Source organism: Lycorma delicatula, chromosome 2 (assembly GCF_047948215.1).
Source record: "Lycorma delicatula isolate Av1 chromosome 2, ASM4794821v1, whole genome shotgun sequence".
Lineage (NCBI taxonomy): Eukaryota > Metazoa > Arthropoda > Insecta > Hemiptera > Fulgoridae > Lycorma > Lycorma delicatula.
Genome location: NC_134456.1, coordinates 141,882,089 through 141,901,985, shown reverse-complemented (window position 1 = coordinate 141,901,985; position 19,897 = coordinate 141,882,089). Strand labels below are relative to the sequence as shown.

The 19,897-nt window shown below is 28.9% G+C and overlaps 1 protein-coding gene and 1 long non-coding RNA gene across 2 annotated transcripts in view; one reads left to right on the top strand and one right to left on the bottom strand.

The window, feature by feature from the left end:
* Positions 1-19,897, top strand: part of LOC142319275 (venom dipeptidyl peptidase 4-like) — a 159,226-nt gene that overhangs the window by 40,878 nt on the left and 98,451 nt on the right. Inside the window, exons 2-4 of the mRNA XM_075356375.1 lie at positions 4,826-4,923; positions 9,603-9,677; positions 11,478-11,530. Coding sequence (XP_075212490.1) covers positions 4,826-4,923; positions 9,603-9,677; positions 11,478-11,530 — 226 coding nt within the window. The remainder of the gene's footprint in view (positions 1-4,825; positions 4,924-9,602; positions 9,678-11,477; positions 11,531-19,897) is intronic.
* The window catches only part of LOC142319276 (uncharacterized), a 228,890-nt gene continuing 216,203 nt past the window's right edge, over positions 7,211-19,897 (bottom strand). The window contains exon 3 of the long non-coding RNA XR_012755161.1: positions 7,211-7,452. This is a non-coding gene — a long non-coding RNA (uncharacterized LOC142319276). The remainder of the gene's footprint in view (positions 7,453-19,897) is intronic.

Genomic DNA, 19,897 nt, shown 5'->3' with positions numbered 1-19,897 from the left:
CTCACTCTCTCTCTCTCACTCACTCTCATTCATTCAGTCATAATTCAAACATTCCACAACACAACTATATCAGTATAATTATTATATTCGTACATGCATACATATTGAATATTTTTTAACCTAGATGTAGCATAAGCTGTTCTTGAGAATTAAAACAAATCCAAGGGATTCAAGTTGATCGATAAAAATTCTTTCTCTTATTTTAATATAACAGCCGGGAATATAAAAAGCGGGGAGTTACATGAATAATAATTTTGAATAAATTTATTAATATTTATATATATATATATATTATTAAATATAAATAAAATTATCAAATACTACTTTACCTTCCATTTATTTTAACGTGAGATCTAGGTTACACACGAATGACATATATTATGATAATACTAATAGAATAATATATGGTGTAGATAAGTTGGTTGATATATAGTAATAAATAAATTAGCAAATTTAAAGCACTTACGTATATAAAATACAAACACACACACACAAATTGTGGGAAAATATGATGAATATTATGTCATACTCGGTATTACCTCTACCTAAATTTTCCCCCAAACGCCTACAAAGCCCACACAAGCCAAGTTACTAGGCATATTACAAAGCTTAAAGTCAAGGCTAAGGTATACATACCGTGTCTACTAGTAATGTGTTTTTAATTAGTCTTTGTGTAACTCTAGTGTGTTTAATAAATATACACCCAATACCATTTTAGGTCTAAGTTGACAGACGCGACAAGGTAATCGAGGACGGGTCTTTCCAGTATTAATGATGTAAATTTTAAGGGTATCACGAAAATATATAAAATAGCCAGTTTTTACACAATTTTTACATAAAATTAGGGAATAAAAAATGTTCAATTAAAATAACCAGGTATCATTTCCGCCTAATTTTTTTATTAATGATTTCTCTTTATCTTAATAAATTATTGAGTTTTCCAGTTTTTATTTTAAATTATATTTATTATAATTATATACTAATGAATATATTAAATAACGTGTATATACAGAGTGTTTCTAAAATGGTGGGCTACTTGTAAAACTAAACAAAATATGTCCTTAGGAAAAATGACAATTTCTCCTTCGTTCTCCCCCGTCCGGTATTTTGTTATTCTTTTATAAAAATTTATATATCAAGTTCGGACAGACGAATCACATTAATATTTGGTAAGCGTCTTGGTAATAAAATTTTACTCTTAGCAAAAAATCAGGACTTAAATACATTCGCAAATTACAAAATGACGGCCATTTTTAATTTTTCAACCCGTTATATCTCCATAAATATAAGTCTTATCTAAATGTATGTTATTACTAAAATATTAGGCCTTTTATTTTGAACAAAATGACATTTGATTTTTTAAAATCGGTTAACAAATAGCCGAGTTATGGCAGAAAATTGATGTTGTATTTTTCTGTTTGTTTTCATGTCCCCCACTTTACGTTCAGTTCTATTAAATAAATATAAATTGTTTTTGTTTATTGTTAATTCTAATATTGTAAATTAGTATCATTAAGTAATGTGATACCCCCCTCCCCCGGAAATCGGAGGTCGAGTAAAAACATACCTTGGTTTTTTTTGGTAAAAATTGCAGTAATAGTCACCATTTTCTCAAAACCGAAAAACTAAAATTGTTTGAAATTATCAAACCTTGTTTTGTAAATAAGATTCCAGTTGTTATTTCGACATACGAAACTCTTCTAAAAATAACTTCTCAAAATATAAAAATATCTTCTAAAAATAACAGTGGGTACAGTGTTAATCATAAATGATATGATTTTGTTCTTATGCTTCTTCATTAATAAAAATGATTTATTTTCTTGATAAATCTGTGGTCCTAACTTGGTAACTACTTATACTGTAGGGATTTTTCGCCAGTATTTTTATAATTAATTTTTAACACGGTCTACTCAGCTAAGTAGGAATTTTCTGGTTGACGGTCGGTTGTTACAATCGTGCATTAACCTTTGATTTTTTCCTTTTCTTTGTAAATCCCTCTTTCTTTTGATAAATCTTCCTTTTTTTATTCCTACGTTTCAATTATATTTTTTCATCATTCCGTATTTTAATCACATTATGTAACTGCATAATCTAGTTTTTGGTTTTACAAATTTATTGAACAAGAATTATGAAGTTTTATTAAAAATTGCGAAAAAATTGATTGAAAAATTAAAATTTACTTTAAAATTATAAGCAAAATGAATTTATCAATTAATGGTTAAATTAAATTAAATTCTGGCCTGATTGTAAGATGCTAATCTGATGTGAAAATAATTTATTTTAAAGAAATAAAATTGTATAGATCTACATAGAACTCGGAAATTTTTTAATCTTTTTCCTTTAATTTTATTTTCGGTAACCTTGTTGTACCTTGTAACCCTTGTTGTATAGATTCCTGTTTGAGTAATTGAAAGATGGCACTTCAGTAAATCTATTTTAGTTTGATTATAAATTTAGTTTTTATATTAATGTACAATGTTTGCAAATTGAATTTTTGTAAAATAATTGTTTTATTCTAAAGCGCTAAGCAGCTTTTATTAAATAAGTACATGGCGTAAAATTTTTAAATAGTAATTGAATTGGTCTCAGCTTTTTTTACCTTTGCTATTGTATATTATAACTATTCACTGGTTAGGCCCTGTTACTTCTGGATCAGACAGTTTAAACCAGCAGGTTCCGGAACACGCTGCTTGTGATCAACAAAAGAAAATTCAAAAGTTATTTTCATTCAGTATTTAATTTATCCTAAATTGTATTAATATCTCTGAATATTTTAAAATCAATATATATATATTTAAAAAATTTTTAAATACAACGGGGTTTTCAGTAAAACGGGTGGGAATATTTTTAAAAATATTACACGTTCTATATCATCTGCACGTTAAGTTATAGTCAGTTTTTGAATGAACTGGATATAGATCAAACACAAAACTTAGTAATATAAAAAAAATATTAACTGCAAACGTGTATTATTTCAATTTCTAAATTTTCAGTAAGTGATATTATGATAAATTAACTCCATAGTTGTGTTTGTTTTCTGTTATTGAGTTATTTATACGTCACTGTGGCTCCTCGATATAATTTTGTATTAGAACCTCGATTCTCTAGGTCAACCTACACCTAAAACGAAAATTTTCTGTACATAATTATTTTTTTTTAAATGTAATTTTGTTACTAATATTTCCTTACGTAAAATTTTTCATAAATTATTAGATTACTAATAATATAATTATTATTTTATGTAACAATGTAATACTGTTAACCTCTTCAAATTATTTTTTGTGGTATATTGTATCACGAATAAATTTGAAAGTTGTTAAAATATTATTTATTATATTTCTGTATAGATTTACAAACGTGTGTCCGAAAAAGTTTCATTTTATACATTTATAGCTTCTCATGTTTTTTTTTTAAACAGAAATGCACTTTTCAAGAACGGATTGAAATGCTCTACTGAAATTCCGTATTCTTGATTAATTCGAAATTTTCATAAAATAATAAAACTCGTGTTTTATTATCTAAAAATTCCAAACTGATGTTTTTTCAATATATGATCCATTAGATTAATATCTCGGTAATTATTTATTACTACAGTTACGATTATATGTTATTTAGTAAAATCTGAAGTACTGAAAAAAATTCACTTATCCGAAACGATTTCAGTCGAATTAGTTTTCATCTAAAATCGTTATTTTTTGATGACATAAAATTGTATTTTTATTAAGGACCTAAATATAAAAATCCATTCTGCTAACAATAATGTTAGTAAATATTCGTCTACTTAAAGTCAAATAGTATATTTTTCAATTTACAAATTTTGTAGAAAAAAACTAATAATAATTACATTGTAACACGAACATTTATCCACAGAGATTGTTTTTTAAGTTTTTACAAAAAGAAAATCTGATTTTTACTTTTAGAAAGTAGTATCAATTTCTATTAAAAAAATACTTTAATATTTTATATATTTTTTGAAATATCAATGTGAAAGTAAGATATTAAAAATCGGCATGTTTACTTATTTATACTTTCACTTTGTTTTTATCTTAAATCCTTCAGATTCTTTATCAAAAAAAGTTAAACAATGTTATACAACGAACTGCGGTATATAAAAGTATAATATTTTTCGTCACAATCTGTCAGTTTTCTTTTACCGATGTAATTTAATTTATTCACAACTCATAAGTAACACACACACACACACACACACACACACACACACACACACACACACACACACACACACACACACACACACACACACACACACACACACACACACACACACACACACACACACACACACACAATTAATTTTTTATTTAAGATGTAACTTTATTAGAGAATTATTGATAAGATATTAATAAGAACAGATGTCAAAACATTTATCAAATTAAAAATTATCTTTAATTATGTAATAAAGTTATATTGCAAATAAAAGTAATTGTTTGTGCGCGCGCCTGTAATTAAATATGTATGTAGTTTTAAAAAATAAGTATTGTAATACAAACTTCAGATCAACAAAAAAAGTGATCTACTACATTATAAATTGGTTTTTTTATATTTATCCATTTGTGTAAATGATTCTCGAATTTTTTAACCAATCATGGACGACTTAGTAGTTCATTTTATTTCAAGGATAAACGATTGAATACTGAAATTTTCTAACACATTTTTAAATTGTTCTTTTTCTTAAATTCTGTTTTTATAATTGTTTCAATAGCAAAAAAGAATATTAGAAAATGGATTACTAATTCAGATTAATCATACATTAATATATACAGTAAATATACCTAATTTTATTGGAATCTCTCTTTTTTTTCAGATACCGAAATTGTATACAAATCAAAAAATACAGGCGATATTTTAATATTGGATGTATCAACTCAGAGGTCGGATATTTTGGCTAATTCATCAATACTGGTAAATATATTGTTTATAAAATAACAAAAAAGGAATAGAATTTTGATTATCTGCCCCTTGACTGGTTTGATTCGCTCTTTTCATTTCTTTTTATTCTGCGATTCTTTTAATTTTAAAGAATTAGGTGAGCCAAATATCAGTTTCTACGATTTGTAGATTTAAATTCTGCAACACTGTTAATAGAGAGGAAATCTTGGTTTTGCAGTTGATATAATTAATGTAAAACAATATATCAGTTGATATAATTACTAATCAGTCATTTTCCAGTTGAATTATGTACATGTGTTGATATAATAAAGGCGTTTAAGTATACAGAAATTTAAAGTTTCTGTATACTCAAACTTTAAGTTTCAGTTTTTACTTTTCAATGTTGGCGAAAAAAGATATTGCACCCGTCCGTGCTAGATTTTCTAATTCTTCACTACCGACTCTTTAACGTTTTTTTGCTTAAGCCAAATTAAAATTTGGAAATATTGGGGGTATTGCAAACGTTCCGCAGTCAGTCTGGTCTAGAACAGATTACAGATTAGGAGCAAACAATTTATTTCGTGAGCATAGTAAGAGCTCTCAAATGACAACCAAAAAAACCTTTTTTAGTCTGGAAATACTCAGAGCAAGTTTACGAAAATTTCTAAAGGAATTTAAATTTCACGTCAGTCAAGGTTATTTCATACACTTTTTGATGGTGATTTTGGCAGAAGGGTGGACGTTTTTGAGGAATTTATTATTCATTTGAAGTACATTCAATAAGAATGTACTTAACTGAGAAATAATCTCAGTGATGTAGTTTGGTGAAGCTTGCTTCAAATTCAATTCCCTAGTAAACTATTGTAATTATGTTTATTGTCCTGTGTTGGATATCTTCACGTAATTATGGAGAAAGGACTTAAGGTACCTAGAGTTTATCTTTGTTATAGAATCCTACATTGCTTGAGTCATATTTCTTCGGCGGCAATATATCAGGCAACTTATATCGTAACGAGTTAAGAAATGTTATAACCGACTAAAAAAGATTACAATGCACGAGAATTTGGCTCGTTATACCAGAGAAATCGATCGTGGAAAACACGACATATAAAATGGTTATAAAATAAAGTAGAAATTAAGTTTTAAAACAGTCCATAGAAAACAGGAATTAGCTATTTGGTAAAGTTACTTGATTATTAATGATAGAGAAGTGCATTGTTGAATACCGATTCGGGCTGAATAATTTGTAATAGCCTTCAAGAAACATTAAATTTTTTAAATAACTTTTATGGAAATGAAATAAATATTAATTGGAATAATATAAACATTTAATATTTAGATTTAAACACATTTAAACACAAACGTATTAATATAATAGATGACAGGACTAAACAATACTGTATCACCATTTTACATATAACAGAATAATCTTTTAAAATGGAAAAATATATTAAAGACTGTTATTACAACGACTTATTAATAAAAAAAATTAAAATATAAAAATATGAAGTAAATATATATATATATATATATATACAAAGTAGAGAATAATTTTAATTTTACGTCCTATGGTTGTTCACCTTTGTGGACTTGCTGGTTGAGACACGAGGTAATTTATTATCATTTTTGAACACTTTCCTAACAATCTGATACATTTCCTTGCTTCAGGCGTGTATGCGCCTCAATCTCGCACCCTTGCATTTTCACAGTACTATTAACTATTTCAACGAAAAGTACTGCTAACGGCCGAATTAAAACTGAACTTAATTTTTAATTTCTTTTATGGATTTACGTGCCGTAACTGAACAGTTGTAAGTGACCTGAAAAGGCAAAAGACACAAGTCATTCCCAAAGGTAGCAAAATCAATGTGTACATATGTTAAGCGCCATAACCGTACTGGGGTAAGCGATCTGACGATGTATAGTCACTTCCAGAAATGGCACAGCCATTTCTAAGAATAATAAATCTAAGACAGACTTTCCGAGGAAATGAATGAAGTGGTAACCTGTTTTCCTATTCCTGAGTCCATACTGTAACATATCAGAATGGCAAGCCCATTTAAATACAGGTGATATTTATCGCTAAAAGTGACACCTTCATTCGGTTCTCCGCAGAGACTGTCTATATAATAATCATTATTTCTTTCACAGAAAGCAACACTGATTTCGCCATTTATATCTTAGATCATTTACTTACGTTACAGTCATAAAAAAGAGGGACAGATAGTGTAAAGCAACAAATTATTGTGTATCATTAAAATTTTATTGTATAACTATTGTAAATTGGTGGGATGTAGTCTTCACAGTTAAGAGCATAATTAATATCACAAATGAAAAGCATGTAAAGCCTAAATAGATGAGATTGACTTTCTGTTGTCTTCATTGAGTGAAATATCCAGTTGTATACCGATATCTCAAGCCTCGAAATGCAGTCGATGTCAGCTTTGAAAATAATTCCTGCATTCAGTTCACCGCTTACATTAGATGTATAGAGGAAATAATTAATATTAAAGTAAATAGCTTTCTTCTCCTTCTGTGCCCATCCTAGGAAGTGAGGTATCCCTAAAAAATAATCAGAGAAAAATAAAGTTGCCAAGTGAATTAATTATTTTGCAATGTTGATGTTATAAAAAAAAATAAGAATATAAAATTTTAAAGGACTTATGAAAACAAATTATGAGGCTGTTGACAACTCGACAGAGGAATTTCAAGGCAGTAGTTTAAGAAAATAAATTCTACGCAACAAATGAATTTTGTTTATTTCTATAGAGTTCAAAATTATGATATCTAACAGCAACGTAAGTTATGTACATGTACAAAAAATATGGAATAATATGGAATTTGTTATACTGTTTTATTTACAATCAGACAATCAGTTTCCCAAATATTGAACCTATAAGTAAATTGTATAAAGAAATAATGACGTGAAAGAGAGGCATCTATTAAGTAGCATCCCAATGAATAGACCAAAAAAAGGATAAATGGTCAACACAACACTTAGAGAAGAGAACAATATTTACCGCACAACAGTTTCAAGATCCAATACATGCAGCGTTTTCAGTCGTCTTACATCCTTACTGTTATCCAATAATAAATTTACAGGCAGATGGTTTTCATGTTCGTTAAACTTAACTACATACTTTGAGCTTAACCGGTAAATTTCTTCGCGAATATACGGCATCCCTAGGTAATCGTGGATCTTCTTGTCTTCGCAAACCATGGAGCTTCCGATATGTTCCTCAGCACTTTGTTCTGAAACCTTTGGATGATGTCGATATTGCTATTGCTTGCCGTACCTCAACGTTGTATCTTGCGGGCCCAAAACAATTTGTTACTTGATAACACGGACCTTCTTCCTAGTAACCAGTTCAACCGCCTAAGTTTAATATTTAATTGCTTTCTCTTCTCTTTCACGAGATTTTACTATGTTAGGTGGCGGTCCAAATTGAAGTCCTAGATACCGTACATTGTCTGAATGAGGGAAGTGAACTCCATCTAGGCACACTCTTCGCTTCATTGTATACGTCACATGACTCGACTTAGCAGCATTAACATGCACCTTCAACTTAGCAAGCTCCTCATTCACTGAGAAAGTCAAATCTGATTGCAGTTTTTCCGACGCTACTATTGAGTCAACGTCAACCGGCATAATCGCTGGATCATCAGAAAAGGACGCAAGAGTGATAAAGTCCGTGCTAGCAATATCAGCAGCAATATAGACTGAATATAATACCGGGCCCGAAACCGAACTTGCGGAACCTCTGATTTGGTATCAAAAAAGGATTGATGACCGACTCTAGATCTTATTTAAGCTGTTAGAACCGTTCATCAAGGAAGTTACGTAATATCAAATAATGTAGTCGGGGCAGGCTCATCTTAAGCTTGTACAGGAGATCAGACAATCATGCGTTATCAAAAGTTGGATATAAAAAAAAACCACCGAGCAATATTTCTTCCTTTCTAAACAACCACTGATGACATCAACAGTTCTATCTTTTCCAAACAGTTTAAGTTTAATACGTCGCTTCATAGAGGTTAAAAGTCTCATTTTATTCTCCACCCATTTTCTTTTCTGTTAATCTATGAAGTTTTATTTTAGTATTGAAAATTATCTTCAAAAACTGAAGAAAAATTAAAAATCACTTTTTTGAGTAGTTTTAATTAAAATATTAAATCCGTATGAAAAGCGCAAAAAATTCTGAAAATACGTCATACGTTCTGTGTACTGCCTAAAAAATAATTTCCAATCATTGTTTTCATTCGTTGTAGTAGAAACATTGAATTTACCATCTTTTGATAGAAATAGCTATTACTTGAAAAGTGACCGAAATGGGAAAAAACATTATCCAAAAACGCCGGTGAAGAAACAAGAAAAGATTGTTATTACAGTATGTATAAACTTTTTTTTGTGCTTTTCATACGAGCTTAAAGTCGAGTTAGGTTAAATATTATTAAAAATCGGGTAGTTTGCTTTAGTTTTCTTATTTTTATTTTGAAGACAAATTTGGCCAGTAAAATGAAATTACTGATTATCAGGAAATAAAATAAGATCACATTTGATATTGCTCTATTATTATGAAGCGAATCATTAAGTTTCAAATTAACGGCAAAGGCATAACATGACTAATACAAATACCTCAGCTGTGTTGTTTTATTTTTGTGCTAAATGTCTAAAAAAAAAAATATTTTTATGTTTGTTTTTTTTTTATCAGGGTCAATATAATGCTTCAACTTTTTCCTTGTCTGCTGATTTGAAATGGATTGCTATTCCTTTCGACAAAAAACAAGTAAGTTCAGTTTTAATTAAATGTAATTTACAATTTCAATTTTTTTTTCTATAGATTAGATAAATTTTTTTACTGTTGTGTATTTTTAAGTTAATAGTTATAGTTAATAATTTTCATGCATTTGTATAACTTTCATGCAAATTATCATTAATCCCTAAAACGTTCTTTAATCAGTAATGATAATGTAGTTTAAAGAAATTTTGATTGGAATTACTTTGAAAAAAGCTATAAAAAAATTCTTTAAAAAATGTTTAGATAAATTTAAAGTATTAATTTTAAATAAGAGATAATTTCTTCATCAGAAATTAAGCGAGCTTAAAGGGAAACTACAGATCATAAAAACTTACTCAAAAAAAAACTTTGTAATTTCTTCCAGTTTTTCATTATGGCAGAAAACTTTGTTATTATCTTTTAACAGATAAGAAAATGAAATTTTTATGGAATTTTCAGATTAAAAACGCTGTCTTAAGAATACTTTATTCTTTGGTATTCTTCTTAACCCAAATATTTAAGAGATAAAAAAAAATTTGGGAACTTGGGAAAAGAATTTTTTATATATTTGCTTTTTTAAATAAGGATTAAATAACAATTTACTGTAGATAATGTATTGAAAAAATCAAACATTAAAATTTATAAAAATTTGTTACAATGAACTTATATTAGTCGCATTATATCTTTTTTAATATAAAGCTTAATGATTCATTTCATAATGACGATAAAATGTCAAAGGGTGTCTTACTTTATCTCCATTCGTTTTTCTGTTAATATGAATTATTTAATTTACGATTAAAACATTATTTCAACCGTTTCTTACGTCGCGATTAAATATTATTTAAGAATAAAAATGTAATTGATTATTTTTTACCAGTATATCTATATTACAATGTAGTTGTTACACTACTTCTGCAACTGTAAGCCGAAACTTTTACCAAAGATGGTTTTCAAATATCATTTCAACCCTGCTGTAATAATTGTTTCGATTAGTTTACAAATATTATATTCAGCTTATCGAAACGAACAGCAGTTTATTTGTTTATAATATCTAAAAACAACCATATTTTAAGATATTTTGAGAGTTTTACGACCGATTAAGATAAGACCACCGATAAGATTAATTATCTTAAAAACTAGGCAAACGGGTAATTTAAAAAATTTATTATTATTATATTTTAAGTTCAATTTTTAAACTATAGTTTCAGTTCAATGATAAAGCTATCCATACATAAATAAATTTGAAAATAAAAGGAAGCTTTACCAGCTCCTTTAGTGGATTTATTAACGGAAAATTAAACATCATTCGGCAGCATTGCAGGTAAACAAGTACAAAAAGGAATTTATTTTCCAATTAACAGCCATCCGATCTTAATTTATCTTATTTATTGGGATCATATTGTGATGTATTAGGATAGTTCGGTCCTTTAAAAAGTATTATGCGTACTAGTAACCTGGTGGAATCTGAGTAAAATTTTTGTTATTTATATAAATAAACAATAGTAGTACAATTTGCCATTGATAAAAGAATTTTATTATCTGTTTTATACGATTTCTGTTTGTTGGTAATTGAGATTTTTGTTTCAACCCCCGATCACAAGGAATACTATACTGGAAAAAGTGATACCTATCTAACAAAACTGCACGATTAAAATTAATGTTTTCAGTAACCAACTAATTTTATATGATGTATAAGCATGTACGTGATTGAAAACATTCTAATTTGTTCTTTTATAACAATATTTTCTTATATAAAGTGAAGTCAAAGAAAAGTTAAAATTAAATTGCATGCATTCTGTCTTTGTGCAGGGATTCAGACACTCTTTTACAGCAAAATTTGCAGTCCACGAGTTAAAAACAGGGTAAGAAACTTTTATTTTTATTTTTTATATTGTTCATTCAAATCTGTTGAAGTAAATATTGTATATATATCTAGGGTAATGTAAGCGTATTAATTGAATTAAATATTTTTTTTATTCTGCATGCTTTATAGCAGTTATAACTATAATAAATGATTTTTCGATTAAAAAACCAAAACAGGTTGTATATTAATAAGAATAAAATGATCGGGGTTCGAACCCGGGACCTCTGGATGAAAGGCTGAGACGCTGCCACTCGCGCCACAGAGACCGGCTAGTTGTATACTATAACTAATAATTTTTTTGCTCGTAGTTTAATACATGTTTACATTTACATATATCACTTGTCATTAATATCCGCTTCAATTCCTAAACAAATTACTGTGTAGGTGTCATAACCATTAAACGTAATAATAAAAAATGTTAGGCTAGTCATTATACGAATTTCAGTCAAACATCATCAAGAATGCTTCATTTTTATTAAAGAAACTCATCCAGCTAAAAGTGGTTATAGTAGATAAGCGTAATTAATAAGATAATTATAAAAAATATTCCGCGTACTCAAAATTATTTAAAAGCGTCTGATATTCAGTATCTGATCGAGATTCGACGTTAAAAAAAACTGAAACAATTCGTATAAAATTAATAAATTAAATAATTAAGTAATTCTTACATGGATATTTATGAAAAAATAATTAATACAACATAAATAATGTCATAATTAGTAAAAATTACGTAAATAGAATAAATTAGGAATTTTTTTACGTTCAAATTTTTATTTACAATCGGTTACATAGTCCAGAAACCTTAAGTAAATCTGATCATACCCAAACACTTGATAGTAAGTTCCTATTGAAACTCCACAGTATTTAAAACTACTCGTACTATCAAAACTTATGAAGAGAGTTCACTGTAAAGCATATAGACTAACCAGATTAAACAACAACAAGGAAACCAGTAAAAGGAGGAAGAGATGGATACTGAGAAAGAAAAAAATGAAATACATAGAAACGAAAAGCCATAAGCAGAAAACAGTGAATGGAAATAGAGCACTCAACAATAGGGTGCGTTAAGATAAATCACATAAATCAGACAATAATTTAATTACAGTCGTCATCACTTCATAATCATATCACAAATCATCATAAATCACATGGCGTCACTAAGGTCTAGTAAGTGAAGGCGTTTAAATCTTCTAACGTCCCCACCATTGTCCTAGAGGTTAATGGGCTACATGGTTCATGTGGTCGTTTAGACGTAGTTTATATCTAGAAATGAAGTGTTTTATCGCTTCCTGGACACAACGTAAACCCAAATGTTCATGGATCTCAATATTTTTCGTTAACCATGACGCCTCTGTGATAACTTGTTCTCGACAACTTGTTCTGGAACCGTTGTAATATCTCGACGTTGCTCTTGCTTGTTAATCCCCGTAGTTTCAGGAGTGTAAGTACAATAACAGTTCATCAGATAATGATAACTGGTTCCTCCTGCCCAGCAACCGGTACATTTCTTTAAACTTGACGTTTAATTGCTTTCTCTTTTCCCGAACTTTAAGGCGACGATCGACGATCCAGATGAAGGCCCAGGTAGTTTATGCTGTTGGCATGCGGGATAAAAACTATCCAGGTTGACCCGCGGACAGTCTCCTTTCCTGATGGCGAATATCAAATGACTCGACTTGGTTGACCCTTATCGTCCATTTTCTCAGGCATTGTTGATTTGATTCAATTCAGGTAGCAGAATAGCCGAGGGCACAGTTTGGGTCCACATCGACAGCCAGAATAGCCTTGTCAGCAAAAAAAGGATTGTTATATAGTCTACAGTGAAGATGGAGTGTAGCACATGTTCCATAACTGAACCTTAGGGTGTGCCTGGTTTAGTGTCGAAGAACATAGAAAGCTCTTGACCACACTTTATCTAGGAAAATCATCCGTATAGTATAGCTGTGCAAAACTAGGTGATACGGCTGAAGGAGAAACATATTTTTTTTATACAGTAGGCCAGGTAGCCATACCTTATCAAAGGGTAGCTGGACATCAAGAAAGGCAGCCGAATAGTACTGCCTCTCCTCAAGGCCATTGCTTATGATGTTAACATGTCTATGCGTCTGCTCAGTATTGGAGTGGCCGCAACGAAAGCGAAACTGATGATCGGGAATGACCCGATCTTTTTCTAGAATAGGCAATAAAAAGAGACGTGATTTAAGATAAATTACTCTCAACAATTCGAAAGACATTCTTTATAATTCCACGATACTTTTTTTCTCAAACCTGTTTTCTATTTGTTGAGAGAAAGCAACTCCAACCGGTACTACTAAGCGTAGTACCGTTTGGAGTTCTATTATGCGTGTAAAGCACTTGAGGTAAGCCCTCAAGTGCTTTACACGCGATATAGACGTAAGAAATTTATATAGACCAAAAAAAAATTGGAAAAAATATTATAACGTTGCAGATGAATATATAGTTTTTCTGTTTAGGTGAAGGATAAACTGAATTACATTAAGTTATTTAACTCGTTATAATAATTATGAGAATAACTCATACAATCAATAACTTAGGTTATAAATAGTTTAATTAAAAATTGATTTAATAAATAACAAATGATTTTATTTGTTTACTATGTACAGTTTTCCTAAACTAAACTATCAAAATAACTAAACAGTAAGAAACACAATGTTAAAATTATAATCTTGTTTACAGGAAATTATAATAATAACTACAATAGATAAACAATTGCTATTAATGTGATAGGATAAGTCATTTCCTTAAGTTAGTAATGTTCGGGTCGACCTCACTATCCTGTCTATGAGCACTTTCCTTTTCTGCCAAGCAATAAAAAATATTATTGATTAGCATGATGAAATGTAAGAAATATATAAAAAAAAACTCTTTCTAAAGTTCTTTCTGGAATTGTGCTTACAGAGTTATCTCCTGTCAGGAAATAACTCCTGACAAAGGAGTTTTGTGTACCTCCTTTGTCAGTGGTGTTGCAGATGGCGTTAGTATTGAAATGATCAAGAAACTAATCTCTTTAGTAAGCTGTAGAACGGTTTATTTGATATATGATGTGTTTTTTTGTTAATGCATATCATATTGTTTGAGCCTGTTGAATTAAGACGACTTCGAGTAACACCTGCACTTATTAAGTTACTGTATTCTTTATTCGCTTTGGAGGGAATTGTTCATCGGCGGTTGTACTTGTTTCTATCGTCTATTAACCTTTTTTTTTAAATATGATGATAGCATTGCTTTGGCACTATTGATTTTTTTTCATATCTTTCTCTTTTAGATGAACCTACTAAATCTTATCACCTCTAGAATATGATCTTTACTTTTTCCCACATTTCTTTTAACTGTACGAAGCTGTTCGGGGACCTGAAAATAAATTGTCTGATTGGTTTTTAGCAGGGGAATTGCTCCTCAGCGTCGGTAGTCGGTTCCCTTTTATATTTTTTGTGTGTTAATAATATTGTCATGGTTTATCCCCCAATTTTTCCGATGATTTTCAAACAAATTGCCAACTTCGTCTAAAGAACTTTACATATAGTTACAATGTAAATAAAGTTATTTTCTCTTGACTAGCTGGCGTAAAAATAATAATTTGCAATAAAACCGTTCAAAACTAAGAGTATAGTTTGAGATTCTTGCATGCTGAATCAGATGTATTTCTGGACGCAGAAATAATAAATTAATAATAAATTCTTGTACTCGATGGTGTACGTTACCTTTTGATGATGCTTTGTATGCTTTAAGTTTAAATTGACAAATATTTAATATGAATTACTAAAGTGACGCATATTTGTTATTGGATTTTTTTCGAATCCATCAACTTAAAAGGTTAAAGAGATTTTCCCATTCGATATAAATGTATTTGATCAAGACTCTATTTGGCTAATGCGTATAATATTAGGTTCATGTATAATGATTTGATCGAGGATTTAAAGAGTGATTGTTGAGGACCCTAAATTGGTGCATTTGTTACATTATTTAAACTCGATGTGACAATCATATTACTTTCTTTTATCAGTGAAGATGACTGAAATTGACAGAGTGGAAAGAAGTAATCCATGGCTTAATTTGTTTACAATCTAATTGTTTTGAATAATATCTTAATTACCTACGCTAAAATTAATTATGCTCATGACAGTTCTAGAGATATAGTTTTCTGATTTTCATCTTCAGATTCCGGCTAATCGAACTTCACTATGTTATTCATCCTTCACATCTTCAGCTACTTATTACTGGATTTCACCTCATGAACGCATCATAGGTATTCAATTAATGTTTTCAGAAAGTCATTTGCTAGTTGACTATCATTTTGTCTTTTAAGTTAAAATAAAGCGCAATTTTATTTATTTAGAAAGTGTGAAGTTATTTAAATTCGGTTTAAAAAAGTAATAAAATACTTAAATAAATAACATTACTGTTTACACTTTAACATAAACTTGAATTATAGATACGTAAGAACAAAGGGTTTTATTTATACACTTTCATATCTCAAAAACTCATTAATGTAAATTAAGATCGGTGTTGAAAATTTCACTGAAATACTTAAATAAATCTATATTATTCACATTAACGAAAAATATTCATATATCATATATCATATAGCATATCAGAGCTTCTATGTCAAGAACAACGGAAACGGTGGAGGAAACAGAGCTTTTCAGGCTTTAATTGCTATTTAGCAGTATTATTCTTACAAAAATGAAGATAACGAAGACAGCGGGAGTCAAAGAACCGAATTTCCTGACAGGCTAGTATTTAAATAAAACCATATCAAAGTTAATCCAATCTTTTGAGCCATGAAGACGGAAATATTCCAACAAAATACGGTTTAACTTTTATACAGCTCCGTTTTGTCGGTAAAATAATTATTTATTGCACAATATTATAAAATATTTTTTTGAATACTCAAACAAAATCAAGATTGAACAGAAATTTTACTTATTTTTCTGTCTTATGTATAAACCAAATTTTTGATATTAACACAATGAAGCTTGTATGATTAACAATATGATTGCTAAATTTAGTAACCGGTTTCAGGTTCAGATTAATTATCCCATTTATCACCATTTAGTCTTAACACCCATGCGTGAGCGTAACATTGTGGAATTTCTATTAAAAACCACGATTTTTCCTAACTTATGTACTAATTTTAAAAGTTTATAACCGCGGTTTGAAAGGCAGTGGAAGAATATAAGATTAATAAAATATCCGTAACGAGAGTTACGCTAAAGCTAATATATATATATATATATATATATATATATATATATATATATATATGTGCGTGTATACGACGTGTATATTTATAAAATCATAGTATAGACATCAGTTAGATTATAATGCATTCGAAAATATGTTAGGAATAATGGATAATTCCATATTAATTAGAAGTATTATTAGATGTGGTTGCATAATGGTAATTAAATTACCGAAAAATTGAATTAACGAATAGTCTCATGTATAGGAATAAAACAGTAATATGCCTTCAAATTGTGTAATTCTGAAAACTTCACTGCCGAATAAATTTTTAAAAATATGCCTGCAGTTTTAGCCATGTAACGAGAGAGCTTTAAACTGCTCTTACATTCCTTTTAAACCAAAGGAGCAAAAAATCGGTTGCAATGAAACTTTAAAACAAATATTTTCCCAATGTTTTCAGATTAATCCTAAAACAGGTAGCCGTCAGTCAGTTTTCAAGATATTGTGTAAAAATATTTACGGTTGTGTCATATTATTTGGATTAAACAACAGGAATATGTATATACACACTTTATAATAAGAAAAAAATGAAGGGTAATTAATATAGGTCAATGTTAGAAAAATAAACAAAACCAGTTTCAATTAGATATCATAGGTTAATTTTTCATTCAATAGCATAGCTAAATAATGATAACACTTAACGCTTAAAAATTATTAACTACTCACTTTTAAATACAACCATTTATTCAAATATATTTTCAATAAAAATATTGTTGAACTGATTAAATTATTATGAACAATTTGCTATAATAATAATAATAACTATTTTTTATTTCATTTAGTTTACATTTTTATAGAATCCCCTAAACTGACGCAGCAGTTTGTCAGGGATTTCTATACAAATAACAAATAGAGTTAAAATAAAAACAGAAATAATTCCATAGAAAAATAAAACATAAAACTAAATTCATAACTTATGATTAATTAAAATTAACAAAACAAAAAAATGTCATTATCCTCATAAACATTAATATTATTCTGCTCTCCAAATCTCTCCTTCATGTTACTTAAAATTAATTAAATAGCTAAACAAGAATTAAGAATGTCATCCTTCAACTTCTTCATAGAAATGAAATGTAATGTGGTCTGGTGACACACCTGAGAAAATCTTTGGGTCAAGATACGACAACATACGATAGCCATACTTGTTATAAGGCCGACGTGTATTACGAGTTTCATAGTTCATATTTTGTATTTTCAAAAAGTTTGATAAGAAAAAGTTATCCGTAAAATATTTTGATACAGCAGATCTCTTTGTAATAAAAGTCTGCTGACTTTGAAAATCTTGGGTATTTGTTGGAATACTCGTACGTCTTTTTGAGAGGCTTTTAGAATAATTTTAATTACTTGTTTTTGGATGGAATGGATTACATTTAAATAATAATCCTCAACATCTCCCCAAACAGTAACACGATATCTTAAACTTACTCAAATAATTTATAATACACAATTTTTAAAACGTAATCAAGGAAACGAAACTGTAGATGTAGACGGTATATTTCACAATGTATGCTACGCAATCAAAGCAGAAATTACACTAATTTGCTTAGACCAAATTAAAAATTCATCAATAATAAAGCCTAAATACTTATGCTCGGATTTATAAGCTACAACAGGTTAGTTGCAGGAAGGTGAAAAATTTTGCGAACAAAACAAGTATGTGTTTTTAAAAATAATTTTTAATAACTGATTTTGAATCACGTATGTACATTTCAGCCCTCTTTTTTCGTTAATACTTAAGCCTTGATCGTGAGCCCGGCGTAACAGTGCATCAAGATCTTTTTGCGTATGAAATACAGCTTTCATAGGACGCATTTGCTGTGATTATGACATCATCATCAGCGAACTGGTATACCCTAAAAAATAAACAAAAAAATATCCACCAGTTATCAGTTACCACCAAATACCATTTACACTAATTAAATATAACAAAGGTCCTAAGATGGACCACTGAGGGACTCCAGAATCAACGTGAACTTTTTAACTCAGTTTTTTACCAACTTTTACACGGAAATTGCGGATAGATAAATAGCTCTGAAGCCAAGTCAGAGTACTTCCACCAATCACAATTTCTTCAAGTTAACTCAATAATGATGAATGGGAAAGGACACAAAACGCTTTAGAAACAAAAACCGATAATTAATTTTTAATTACTTCATAAATTTACAAACACGACTTTTTTCCAAGCACATTATTAATAATATAAATTTCTAATGTTTACCTTATCTAAAGTTAATTTATCAAAGTAAAATATATTCTGCTTTTTTAATTTTTTTATTTAATTGATTTTCGGGAACTGATGTAGCAATTTTTCAACACAAGGTTATCAGGAGATTGCTTCCCCTTTGAAAAGTTTATCTCTTTTTTTAATTTGATCTAGGAACTCTGATGTAATCCATTCGTTTTTCAATTCATATGATGTACTGGTACTAACAATGACAGATTTTTTACGAAAAACTAAAGTATTTTGACAAATATTTTGAAGTGTTTATAAAAGAATATTACAAAAATGCTCAGAGCTTAAGAAACTTTTTAAATCATTAAAATTAATATTGGTTGACCGTCTTTTAATTTAACTTGCGTTATAAGAAGAATATAATAATAATAAAATAATAATGTAAAATTAAATATTAATTTATTAATGTTAAAAATTTATTTCATTGATTTATACTACGATAAAGTTTTTATTTCTGTAATTAAAATAGGTGTAATGAAAGTAATAGATTGAATAGAAAATTATACAGTATTAAATAAAAAGATTAAACTAATCTTATCATGTATTTGACGATGCGTTTGAAACTTAAGAACTCGTTATACAATGACAGTAATCAATTGAAGATTGCCTTATTCTTTCCCCCATCACTTTACTCTAATTTAGGTTATTTAATTGCACTACGGAAATTCATATTGAAAAAGCTGAAGAAATATTAAAGAACATATCTATTTTTAACCTAATACAACGTTATGACTAAAAACAATTCTAAAAATATTTTGTGATCATCTCGACCAGTTTTCAAGTTTTTCGGTCAACGGTTTTCCAATCACTAACCATTTTAAAACTAACAAATATTTTACCGTAGTTCTTTAAAAAATTAAAAGG